General features: G+C 40.9%; 1 protein-coding gene across 1 annotated transcript in view; it reads left to right on the top strand.

The window, feature by feature from the left end:
* The window catches only part of LOC121437910 (guanine nucleotide-binding protein G(i) subunit alpha-3), a 39,224-nt gene extending 30,187 nt beyond the window's left edge, over positions 1-9,037 (top strand). Inside the window, exons 5-9 of the mRNA XM_041638028.1 lie at positions 593-721; positions 4,067-4,196; positions 4,529-4,682; positions 6,720-6,930; positions 7,023-9,037. Coding sequence (XP_041493962.1) covers positions 593-721; positions 4,067-4,196; positions 4,529-4,682; positions 6,720-6,910 — 604 coding nt within the window. The 3' untranslated portion in view covers positions 6,911-6,930; positions 7,023-9,037. The remainder of the gene's footprint in view (positions 1-592; positions 722-4,066; positions 4,197-4,528; positions 4,683-6,719; positions 6,931-7,022) is intronic.
* Positions 9,038-13,077: the final 4,040 nt, after the last annotated feature.

Genomic DNA, 13,077 nt, shown 5'->3' with positions numbered 1-13,077 from the left:
AATTTTTGTAATTCAAATGTCATTCCCTAATGAGCTCTCAAATAGTTATGTATGCAACCCACATAAATTTAAGTATCCAAGAACGTGTGTTTTAATTTTTTGTGTTTTATTTTCATGGGTCTTACTATGTAGCCCAAGCTTTCCTGGAACTCTGGAGGCTGGGCTTACAGGTCTGTGCCACCTGTAGGTTTGTTTTTTTCTGTATAAATACATAACCTATTTCATATTAGATTTCAGGAATTTTTCTTTAGCAGGAACAAAATTGCCATGGTTTTAAAATATGCCTTCACAGCATATTTAAAGCCATTTTTATTACTTTGTGCAGAACCTATTAATTTCCCCCTGCTAGATTTGCTTTTCCCTCTCATTCTATGACACCGAAGAGATAATATTCTTCTGTCCCATCAGTGAGTTTTAGGGTCTACTTTTTTTGTGGTTTGTTGGTACTTAGGATTGAACCTTGGACCTTACACATCTAGTACCTAGCTAGTCTCAGGATCTACTTTTTGCTAAGCAGATAGTTTAGTCTGTTGACCTGTTGTGTGTCCATGGTTGGCTTTATCAAGTAAAAACCAATGTGTATTTCATCTAGTTACCTAAATGATTTGGATAGAATATCCCAGACCAACTACATTCCAACTCAACAAGATGTTCTTCGGACAAGAGTGAAGACTACAGGCATTGTGGAGACACACTTCACCTTCAAGGAGCTGTACTTCAAGTAAGTTAAAGCCTTTCCCTGCCTGTGCGTTACACAGATTAGCCAACATGGACTTGTTTTGGGTTTTGAAACAAGGTCTCACTATGTAGAACAGGTTGGCCTCAAACTTGCATCCTCTGCTGCTAACTGCCGAGTGCTCAGGCATACACCACCACACCTGGCTTATTAGTCCCTCTTAGTTAAATTCTCTGTAGGGGTGTAAAGTTTTGTAAGCAGGGGTCCTTGGTTTAGAAACTAAATATATTTATCGGCCATTAGCTTAAGGTCGCATCTGATTGAAACGCACATACTTTTTTTTTCCACATATTTATTTTTTTCTCCAAGTAACATAAGTATTTATGCCCATTTAGAGGAAATTGAATGTAAAACTAATTAACAGTTTACCTACCATTAGAATTAATCATGTAATTGCCAATCTGTGTTAATTCATATTTATTTTCAAGACTTTTTTCTTAGTTGCCAAATAGGTATTGAGTGTTGTTAGGATTGCAACAGTGCTGAGTAGTTAGAAAATAACTTTCATAGATGGCTTTGTTCTGACATTGTGATACTAAAATAGAAATATTTTCTTAGCAGCATTCTCTCAGTGGCCCCTTCCCACTAAGCTTAATGGGGTGGAGCTAAACTTGGCTTTTGTATTGATGTATGCCGTGCAAAGTAGGCCTGGGAATAGAGGTGTTTTATGGTGATGACACAAATAGCAATTGTTCTAGAGGACATTCTAGTGCTTTAAAAGAATTTCTTCCTGACACCAGTCATTCTAAGAAAAAGCCTCTGCTTCTCTTTTTAAAATGCTAAAACTGCTGTTGCTTCCTTTTTTTCTGTTCGTGACCTTTGAGTTGGAAGCAACCTTTCCCCCTCCAACGCTGGGTGTTGTAAGGTTTTGAGAGGTTACTTGGTTGTGACTGTGTGAGTGTGGAAGTCGCTGCTACTGCACACAAAGGGAGCGCTACCTCAGATCCTCAAGTGAAGAGTCAGGGCTTCCAAGTCCACACAGGACTTAAGCACCAGTACCAGTTGAGGTATTGGAATTCTTGGGGTTGGCAGGGTTTGAGACAGGATTTCTCTGTGTAGCCTTGGCTGTCCTGAGTTCTGGGATTAAAGGTTAAAGTGTGCACCTCTACCCAGCCAGCAAGGTATTGAAGTCTTTTTAGTTGTTTGAGACGTAGTCTCTCTATGTAGCATTGACTGTCCTATAACTCACTCACTCTGTAGACCAGGCTGGCCACAAACTCAGAGATCTGCCTGCCTCTGCCTGCCTCCTGAGTACTAGGATTAAAAGCATGCACCACTACGTGGTAAGGTATTGGAATCTTAGCACACTAACTTGGATTTGAAACCTAGTGAAGGATTTTAGGGTGAACTGGCTGCTTATCTTAAGTACTGATGAACTTAATAACAAAATCAGCAGAAACTGTATGGATTACCCTTGAAGCCATAGGAATGAGATGTTTCTTTGTGTACTGTAAAATTAATAATTCAATTCTAATTAAATACCAAAACCAATATTTAGTGTGGGAAACATTTTTGGTCATTCATAGAATGGTCTTTAGCTAGGTAACCTTGTCTTTCTATGTAAGGGTCAGTAGCCAAGTCAAATTACTTACTCTCTTTCTATGCTAGGATGAGTAGCCAGTCAGATGAAAGTGCCACATCCACGTTATTATTGGCTGGAGATACCTGATTATGAAGTACTATCACCTCTTCCTTTTCCTCTTCTCTCTAGGCAAAACCACTATCCATTTATTCAAACATTTATTGAGCATCTACCATATGCAAGGCATTGTGTAATTACTTACTTGCCTCTCAGTTATGAGGTAATGTTTATAAAATGTTGATCTGTTAGTGAATAATACTGTGTTACTATGTACTAAAAGCTGGTAGTGGGAATTTATAGCATTCTGCTAGTTTTATGGACTTTCAGAAAACGGGACGTTAAATGCAATTATTGGTGTGCTAATATACCTCTCTTTCAAAGATTTATATGGTGAAATGTTAGCCTTTTTAAGCCCTTCAGTGGACTCTGGACTAAGGCCAACTTGTGATGACATCATTTAGCTGTCGCACAAGACCAAAGGTTGCAAAGAACTACAGGATCCTTCAGAAGGGAGAGTTGGGCCAGGAAGAGAGAGGATGAATGCTCACGTCAGACGTATTTAGAGAAAGCACATGGATCTTACTTCTCTTAATCTATGGAGCAAAAAAATCGCTGGACATTTAGGCTCTGAGTTACTGAAGATTGCACTCACTAGCCAGACACGGATCGTGAGAGTATGTGAACATTTGACTGCTGACCCCATCCGAGAAGGTCAGCTGTTCCTGTCATTGTAGAAAGTAAAAACAGACACTGTTGACACAAACTTAGCACTTAGAGGTCTAAAATAAGTCTGGAACAGAACATAGTGTGTGAGCAGTTGAGGCTTTGCTACTGCTGATTAGGTTCAAGCAAGATATGGTGTTGGGAAATGCTGCTTAGGCTTATTTATTTTGAGATAGTCCTGCAGTGTAGCACAGGCTGGCCTTGAACTTGCCATTCTTCTAGGCCTCCAGAATACTGGCTGAGTCATTACCCCCAAACTTGGTGCAGGGATTTAAAAAAAATATTGATCAATTCTTAGAATTCCAATATAAAATTTAATTTTTATGCAAGTATCTCTGTATGTTTTTCATTAACACAAGGCAAATAAACTTGGGACTCAGAATGCAAGTTGGGAGTACAGAAACAAGCCACTTTGAGAGGCAGCATAGTGAGGCTAAGGAAAGAAAGTGGAGTTAGAGGGGCTGGAGACATGGCTCAGAGATTAAGAGTGCCAGCTGCTCTTCCAGAGGTCCTGAGTTCAATTCCCAGCAACCTCTTGGTGACTTTCCAGCCATCATATAATGATATATGGTGCCCTCTTTTGGCAAGCAAGCGGAACAATGTATACATAATAAATAAATCTTTAAAAGAAAGAAAGTGGATTTAGAGTGCCATGGTCTAGGGTGTAGTGCCTGGCACCATGGTAAACACCCAGCAAACACCAGTTGCTATGGCTGCAGTTATCTTCAGCTGGGCTCTTCAGCTCTGCATGGGTTCTTTCTTTTCCTTCCTTCCTTCAATCCACTTTTAGTTTTAACTCTGCTGACATTTGGCACATCCAGTACATGTTTTGAAAGGGAGGAGGCTCAGCTGTGGGCTCTGCTTTTAGCCACTGACAATTACTTAGACATATTTGATTTGAACCTTGTCTTTTCTGTTATAAATGGGATTTGAATATGTCATAACGAGGAGGTTCTTAACCATGACAGACTAGAGAGAACTGTAAATGTGACTTTGCTGAATCTGGGCTTTCTTTCTTTACTCAGAATGTTTGATGTAGGCGGCCAAAGATCAGAACGGAAAAAGTGGATTCACTGTTTTGAGGGAGTGACAGCGATTATCTTCTGTGTGGCCCTCAGTGACTATGACCTTGTTCTGGCCGAGGATGAGGAAATGGTATGTTAAAACATTCGATACAGCTGGAAATGGACAGAACTCATAGGAAGATGGGTTGCCACCATTTGCTCACGAAAACCAAACTTAATGCCCTGTATTTTCTTGTCATTGAGCTTAGATTTCCAAAACCAATTAATTGTTCCAGTCTCCATTTGCTCTCGGTAGCCACATTATGTGGACAGGATTGCATCTTGTCAGCCATCCCTTCTCATCCTCTAACCCCAAGAATTACACAAATCAAGATTGACTCAGCTTCAAGCTATGCTAATGTCTAACTTAGTTCCGTGAGTTCATTTTGCTGCTAACCCATCCAAATCCTGTTTGCTTTTCAGAACCGGATGCATGAAAGCATGAAACTGTTTGACAGCATTTGTAACAACAAGTGGTTTACAGACACGTCAATCATCCTCTTTCTTAATAAGAAAGACCTTTTTGAGGAAAAAATAAAGAGGAGCCCATTAACAATCTGTTACCCAGAATACACAGGTAAAGGTTGTGGGTCTTAGGTCAGCAGCGATGACTCACGCGTTCACTGGGTGTAACGTGGAGTTCTGGTGGGTACATACTGTACATACTGTACCCACTGCAAGTAACCTTCATCTCTTACCTCAACTCCGTGTTCATTCTTTCTTTTCTGTCCACTTACTGACTTTCTTGGCTATTCAGTTCATAAGATGAAAGATGGCATTGCCACCATTTCTGTGTCCCTCCATTAAAACAACGAGGCTGCACTGGGATTGCTTTAACCTCCAGTTGAGTTTCTAGCAAAAGATTCTGGTTATGGCTAAAGGAAGTATGCCAGGCGGTGGTAGTGCACGCCTTTAATCCCAGCACTTGGGAGGCAGAAGCAGGCAGTTCTCTGTGAGCTCTGTGAGTTTGAGACCAGCTTGGTCTATAAGAGCCAGTTCCAGGACAGGCTCTAAAAGTACAGCCAAACCCTGTCTTGAAAAACCAAAAAAAAAAAAAAAAAAAAAAAAAGTAAAAAGCTGGAGGCCAGTCGGTTATTTGAGATTAGGGATCACAAACAAGAATGGCAGGACTGTACCACTATGTGAAAAGCCATAGTTAATTATTTCCATAGAAGGACTCTTGTTAGCTGAGACATGATATTCTTTTTATAGTCAGAGAGATGATTGTAAAATGAGGAGAGAAAGTGATAAAGTGAGAAACATGCTAGCTATCAATAGGAGAGAAATAAAGGTTTATAAAGTCTATAAAAGAAAACAACCAGTATCTTACTTTAGGGCACTGGGCCAGGGGGATGGCTCTGCAGGTAAAGGTGCTTTTTGCTAAGCCTGATGACCCAAGTTCAGTCCCTGGGACTTACAGAACCAACTCCTGGAAGATGCCCTCTGACTACCATGTGCACACTGTGGCATGCATGAACCCACATACATACACCCCATAAATAAATAAATAAGTGTAATGATTTTTTTTTTCTTAAGAAAGCAAGGAACATGCTTACAAAGTGAGTAGTCAGCAATACAGATTTCAAAAAGACTAGAAAATGACCTTTGGAACTGACTGTTTTGTGTGGGGTTTTTTGGTGTTTGTTTGGTTTTTCAAGACAGGCTTTCTCTGTAGCTTTGGAGCTGTCCTGGAACTTGCTCTGTAGACCAGGCTGGCCTCGAACTCACAGAGATCTGCCTGCCTCTGCCTCCCGAGTGCTGGGATTAAAGGTGTGTGCCACCACCATCTGGCGAGCTAACTGTTCTTATAGTTAGGTTGTGAGCCTAGCCTTCAAGGGCTGAGCCATCCCTCCAGGCCAGCACTACCAGCTGCATGTTGTCTTTGTGTAATTTACCTGGCTTTAACAGGCAGTTTCTAAGTCTGTCCTAACTAAAGGCTTCCCAAGGCCAAAAGATGATGTAGAAAGTAGATGGCGAGTGCTGATGATACGTATTAAAAGTAAGGCTAGCTGTTGGTCTTCTCCTCCCTACTCCTTAAAAAGCAGCAGCTCTATTGAGATGGAACTCAGCCTTTAAAGTGTGTTGCTAGCTGTGCATAATGGTGATGCCTGAATGCTGCATTGGGAGGATGAGGTAGGAAGTCATGAGAGTGAGACCTGTGTCAGAGTATAGCACTAGGGTCCCACTTCTTTCCATCTGCTAGTTTGCCTTGACTTAAGCCTTTTAAAAACTGGAATGATTTTGAAATGAATGCTTTACCTTCTTGGGATCCTTATTTCAGGATCACTCCAAGGGGCAACATGTGCCTTTTAAACACTTGCATTGTCCAGAAACATAACTGCCTACTTTTCCTCTGTACACTGTCTAGATTTCTTTTTTAGCTAAACAATCTAAATGAAGAGGAAGTGAAACTTGTTATTTTCCTTATTCCTTGTGTGTGATGATTTTATTTTACAGTGGTAGTCCGTTTTCCTGAAGAATGTAGTGAACATCCTAATGACAACAGAAATAGAGGAATAATTCTGTTTGTATTCGGTTGTGTGGTGTTGCCTTTCTTAAGTACATATGGATGGCTGTTATGATTGGAGCTGACAGTGTTGGTTGTCTGTTTCAGGCTCCAATACATACGAAGAGGCAGCTGCTTACATTCAGTGCCAGTTCGAAGATCTGAACCGAAGAAAAGATACCAAGGAGATCTACACTCACTTTACCTGTGCCACAGACACCAAAAATGTGCAGTTTGTGTTTGATGCTGTTACAGATGTCATCATTAAAAACAACCTAAAGGAATGTGGGCTTTATTGAGGAGACGGGATTAGTGACAGGTAAACTCTCGGCAGTTGGTTACACTGCTCTGGTGGGGTGTTCTGTCTGCCTTTGTAATTGTTTTCTAATTAATGGTGTTCTTCTTTTTCAGTTACTGCAATGAGGAGTGTTGAGACCCGACACCACCTGCTGTCTCTTGGGTCAGCTGCAAGCATGATGGGACCAGGGAATGGCAGCAGCATGCAGAATCTTAGCACTCTTTAGCACAATCTTCTGTATTAGGGAATGTTTAGTTGGCATGAGGCGTTCGCGTCAGACATTGGAATTGGAACAGCTGTAAAGTGTGGCTGGCTCATCTAGGCATCGCTCGGATTTTCTAATCTCAAATGTTTAGGGCGTGTTGACGTCAAGGTGCTGCATTCCAGAACTTAAATATGTAGCTTACTTTTTTCCTTCTTAACAAATCACCAGTAGTTAGTTTCTAAGATTTTTCTCATCAAGAGAAGAAAAACTAAAAAAATCTTACTTGTTTGCAAAAGAATCTTCTGAGAACTCAGTCTTAACTATGCACATGATGTGACCAGACATCTTGAAAATATTCCTCTTAGTAGGAGCTGTTTGTTTTTACCTCTTGGAACAGTCAGGTGTAATATTTCCATAATTAAATTTTTTCCTGGTTATTGGGACTACGTTATTACAGCTTTTCTGAATGAAATTCGTGTTGCCGTCATGTTTAAAGTGCCATGGTGGCTTCCAACCAGCAGTTAAATTGGAGAGCTCTACAGTTTGCTCCTAGCACTCATTTCCTAAGCTGTGGTTGAAGGTTAGCCTTGTTTATGCTGGTTACCAAATTTCTAGGTGAGTACTGACGTAATATGATAGAAACTCCGCTTCTTGGATACAGTCACACACAGGATAGCTGTCAGTTAGAGATGCAGACTGCTAAATTGAGAACCAATGACTTGCTGCTACAGATCTACTAAAGTGACCACTTGATTCTTGCCTGTTTGTCTCCGTCATGGAGAATCTTGTATGAGGTGCCCCTGTTTTCCATCTTCGTGGCCTTTTTTGTTGGGAGACATCTAAGCTGTATTAACAGTGCATGCTTTTCCTGTAAATGTGGTGCCAAACCCCTGTTTGCCGTTGGTTTTGCTGTAGCAGTGTTAATTGTAGTGATCCATAGTCAGGCTGCTCTTTTTCTAAACTTGCCTTTGGGGGCTTTTTTCCACTTTGTCATGTGTGCAGATGTTAATCTGTTACAGTTGGCAGCAGTATTAAAATGGTGAGTAAAGAGTTCAGGATTACTCCTGCTTGTAACTAGTCCTTTCTGGAAACCCTGTCTTTTGTTTCCTTTTGCTCCTGCTGAGTATGCTTTGGCCTTTGAGAGTGGGTTTCGGTAGAATGGGTCTCTGGATTTGTGGTGCTGTTCTCAAATCTAGGGCTGAGGGTGTTCTGTCCAGTCTGTGTACGAGGGTGTGAGTCATAGTCCGGCTTCCTGGTGTATATTCTGCTTGTGCTGAGAGCGACAGTCCTTTTGTACAATGTATAGCAACTGTCATTGAACACCGAGTGGGCCTCTGAGGTTGGCAAACAGAGTGCATTTTGAGCATTTCAGACCAGTCGTTTGAGCAGTGCCTTTTGAGGTCCAGTCTTTTCAGATTGGACCCGGTTCATCTTCTGATGACACCTCCTACTCATTTAAAAGGTTGGTGGTCAGAACTGCTTCGAAGAGCAAGCCACAGTGACCAGTGCCTTTGCCGGCAGCTTTTAAAATTTTTAATTCTCACGGGGAAATCATTCTTGTGCAGACAGAATAACTATTATCTGACATGCATTTCTTTAGGTCTAGGAAAATGTCATCTGAAAGAAAGAAAAGTATTGATTTTAATCAGCAATTGACCTAATTTCCAAGTGTAGGGGTTCCTAAGTCCTACTCTGAACTTGTCTTTCCTTTGCTGTATTCTGTAATATAAAATATCTGGGAACGAGAACTAGTGAAATGTTGTTTTCATGACTTTTCTATACTTTGGGTTTAATGAAATGGTGTTGATAATTAAAATAATAGATAATCCATGCTTAATTTTACTTTAGAATGCATTTTGTATTTTTCATTTGAATCTGTCTATTTTTTAAACCTTTCTGTTAATTAAAAATAGAAGTTCTCTACTTCTTGGCCTCTACATACTACTTCTATTGCTTTCTGTTTACATGGAATCATCCTAACCAGTCAGATACCTTCATTTAGGATGGGAGGGGGCAGTTGGAGTTTCAGAGCTGACCCGAAGGGGAAAATGACCAAAACTGTCTGAAGAGATTGACTTCTTGGTCGTGGGCTGGTGATCTGTGAACTCTAAAGTGCTCCTGTTCAGCTAGGCTTTCAGATCTCTAACTTGTGTTCAACATTTCCTAGGCAGAGTCAGAATGTGGGAGTTAAACATCCTATGAGCCTGGAGGAAAAAGATTGAAGCCAAAAGTTAGGAGTTTCATCTGGGAAATGCTGGAGTTTTATAATGGATAATGTTCATTTTAAGGTGGCCAGACCTTTGGATCATCTAAGAAGTCAACTAAGAAAATTAATGTTTATTTAATTAAAAAACAATAGATTGACCTTAGTTTGACAGCCACATCTTCTCCTGAATGGAAGTTTGGGCAGATGGGAGGTATTCCTCTAATGGACTGTCTTTCCTCACCTAATCAGTCCAGGCTTGTGAAAGACTACACCTGCCGTGAAACCCCCAAAACTATTACCGGTGTCTGTCACTGGATCTTCACATAATATTTTCATCTTAGATAATTCGAATTCTAAATTGTACAGCTCTAGCTCACTGTATTACTTAACTGATGGGTTGTTACTGTTTAAAAGCTACTAAAATCATAGGACAAGTGGACCAATTAAAAAATTTTCTTTTGGGCTGGAGAGATGGCTCAGAGGTTAAGAGCATTGCCTGCTCTTCCAAAGGTCCTGAGTTCAATTCCCAGCAACCACATGGTGGCTCACAACCATCTGTAATGAGGTCTGGTGCCCTCTTCTGGCCTGCAGGCATACATGTAGACAAAATATTGTATACATAATAAATAAATATTTAAAAAAAATTTTTTTCTTTTAGCCGGGCGATGGTGGCACACGCCTTTAATCCCAGTACTCGGGAGGCAGAGGCAGGCCGATCTCTGGGAGTTCGAGGCCAGCCTGGTCTACAAGAGCTAGTTCCGGGACAGATACAAAAGCTACAGAGAAACCCTGCTTCGAAAAACCAAAAAAAAAAAAAAAAAAAATTTCTTTTAAAAAGTCTCATATAATTATACATACACATAGACTTTTTAACCAATCTCTCCCTCTCTCCCTCCCTCTCCCCTCTGTTTTTTGTAACAGTCCTGTATGTCCACTTTACAGACTTAAGGCTCACAGATCTGCCTGCCTCTGCCTCCTGTGTGCTGGGATAAAGGCGTGTGCCACCACCCCCTGGCACTGCTGGCTTTCCTGGCTGCCCTTGCTGTGTGTAGCTGTGGCTTTAGCTAGCGCTTCTCTGGGCTGAGTGTCACAGTCATATCTCCCGCTGGTTAAGCGCTTGTTGCAGGACTCTGTGGATTGAAATCACCTAGAAAGTGAAGGCAATCTCATTTTAGTTAAAAACTTTTCTTTGACTTTTCCTTCTTCCAGATGTTAAGGATGTCAATCACAGTCCTCTGATCAAAGCTAAATAGCACTGAGGTTGGTGAGTGTTACTGTTTGGGAATCTTGCTTTCCTTGTATGCTGCTCTCGGGAAAATGTTAGCTTAGTTTGCCTCTATCCCAGGTAATTATTGTGTTCTTTCTCAGGCTCCATAGTACAGACCAGAGACCTGAACTGGATCAGACAGAGCTCCCCATGTGACTCTGACCATTGTACATTATTATATGGTTTCCATAAGCACGCACACACACACACACACACACACACACACACACACAAAATACAGGACATCTAGAGGCTTGCCATGGAAACTTGGTTTCAATATGAACTTTTAGGAAGTGGAAATAAAGGTTTCTCTTTAGAAGCAAGGACACTGATTTCCATAATGGTCAAGGTCTTCATTCTCTCATCTTGTGCGCATGCACACACACAGAGTCCTGAGGAATGATGCTGACACTTGGAGTGCATGGTTAATTTATGCAGATTCCCCGACTAACTGAACTAAATTAAAACTCACAAAGACACCTTGGGAAAACGTGGTTTTTGTTTGTTTGTTTGTTTGTTTAAAGTAAATTTGAGAAAACAGAACAAACTAATATTAAGAAAAACATGTATTCATGCATAATTGCAAAGTCACTAGTGAACGACAGGGTTTCTGTCAGTAATTTAGAAATACTTCTAGGTGTTAGGGATTATCTCAGGAGTTAAGAGCACTGGCTGCTTTTCCCAAGGATTTGATTTTAGTTCCCAGCACCCACCATTGATAACTCCAGTTCCTGGGACTGTGACATCGTCTTCTGTGGACACCAGGTACAAGTGGTGGTCAAGCACATACATAGATACAGGCAGAACACTCATACACGGAAATAAAATGTCTTAACATTTCTAAATTTATTTTCTCGCATGCCTTAAAAGTGCCTTTCGTACAGACAATTGGTATGAGGGCTGCTGGGTCAAACCATTTCTACAGCTCAGATGCAGAGTATTTAATTTTTATGCAGAATTTCAAGAGACTTGGGACACACAAACATTTATTTCCACATCATTTATTTACAGTATTTATTTATGCAGTAAAATGTTTAAAAAAATCTTGTGACAAGGCCAGGCAGTGGTGGCGTACACCCTTAATCCCAGCACTCAGGGAGACAGAAGCAGGCAGATCTCAGTGAGTTCAAGGCCAGCCTGGTCTACAATGCAAGTTCCAGGACTGCATAGAGAAACCCTGTCTTAAAAAACCAAACACACACTCTCTCTCTCTCTCTCTCTCTCTCTCTCTCTCTCGCGCGCGCGCGCTCTCTCTCTCTCTCTCTCTCTCTCTATATATATATATATATATATCCTGTGACAAATATATATATATATATATATATATATATATATATCCTGTGACAAATGTGTGTACTAACAGATAAATATGCATTTATGGGGATCACAAGGTGGCAGAAGTAATAAATAATTAGTGATACATTATTGCAGTATGTTAAATTGGCTAACTTTAATACATTGGCTAAATTGGTTTTGTGTGATCTGGCCTATGTCATCTTGTACCTATCTCCAGGCCCACCTCGATATTCGTTGGGCTATTCAGACAGTGTAACTGAGAAGTTTGTGAGAGAGATCGATAGAATTCTAGAAATTACTTTTTTGTTTTTAAATCTTTGCTCATGTAGGACAAAAGTCCTGAGACCTCTTAGAAATCTTAGGAGACTGAGAATTACTTGGAGTGCTGGGTTCCACTCTTCCGCAGCTTCTACCTAAGCCGTGAACCTTTGAGCAGGTCACTTTCAGTCTTACGTTCCACTTGTGCTGTCCAAAGGTGGGCCACACTAAATAAATACCAGGTATGATACTCCATAATTTTGACCAGATAGAAACAAACATTTGAAGATGTTTTGTAATGTGCTTTATGATAATCAGGATTATACTAATGTCTCACAACGCCTTTGTTTGCGGCAGCTGCTGCACACAGCATATGGCAGACATGGATGGAGTTGATCCTGAATTTCTGTTTTTCTTGTGAAACAGAGTAAAGTCTTTGTTTTGTATTCAGCCATCTTATTTTCTGTTCCCACTGGTATGTTCCCATTTCAGTCTCGGTACCCTGTGTGACTGCAGGCAGCACCCCCAGGCTCTAGCACTTGCCATCCTTGGCCAGCAGTGGAGTCAGCTCTGGGGGGCTGTGCTGGGTAAAGAGGACAGTGGGAGATAAGCTCCTCCCCCTTCACCACCACACCAGCACAGCACCTCCGGCTTTTCTCCAAGCAGAGAGTGGGGTTGAAATGCTGCTTGGCCTTGAAAACAGCAGGGAATAGTGATTCTTAAAAGTCTGTGTGTCTTCCACTGAATGGCTTCTGCTTTTTTTTTTTTTTTTTTTTTTTTAAATTATTTATTTATTATGTATACAATATTCTGTCTGTATGCCTGAAGGCCAGAAGAGGGCGCCAGACCTCTTTACAGATGGTTGTGAGCCACCATGTGGTTGCTGGGAATTGAACTCAGGACCTTTGGAAGAGCAGGCAATGCTCTTAACCACTG

This window comes from Microtus oregoni, unplaced genomic scaffold, assembly GCF_018167655.1.
Source record: "Microtus oregoni isolate MIOR12 unplaced genomic scaffold, Mior012 000054F_ref0000373, whole genome shotgun sequence".
NCBI classification, from domain to species: domain Eukaryota; kingdom Metazoa; phylum Chordata; class Mammalia; order Rodentia; family Cricetidae; genus Microtus; species Microtus oregoni.
This window is presented reverse-complemented; position numbering and strand designations above follow the sequence as displayed.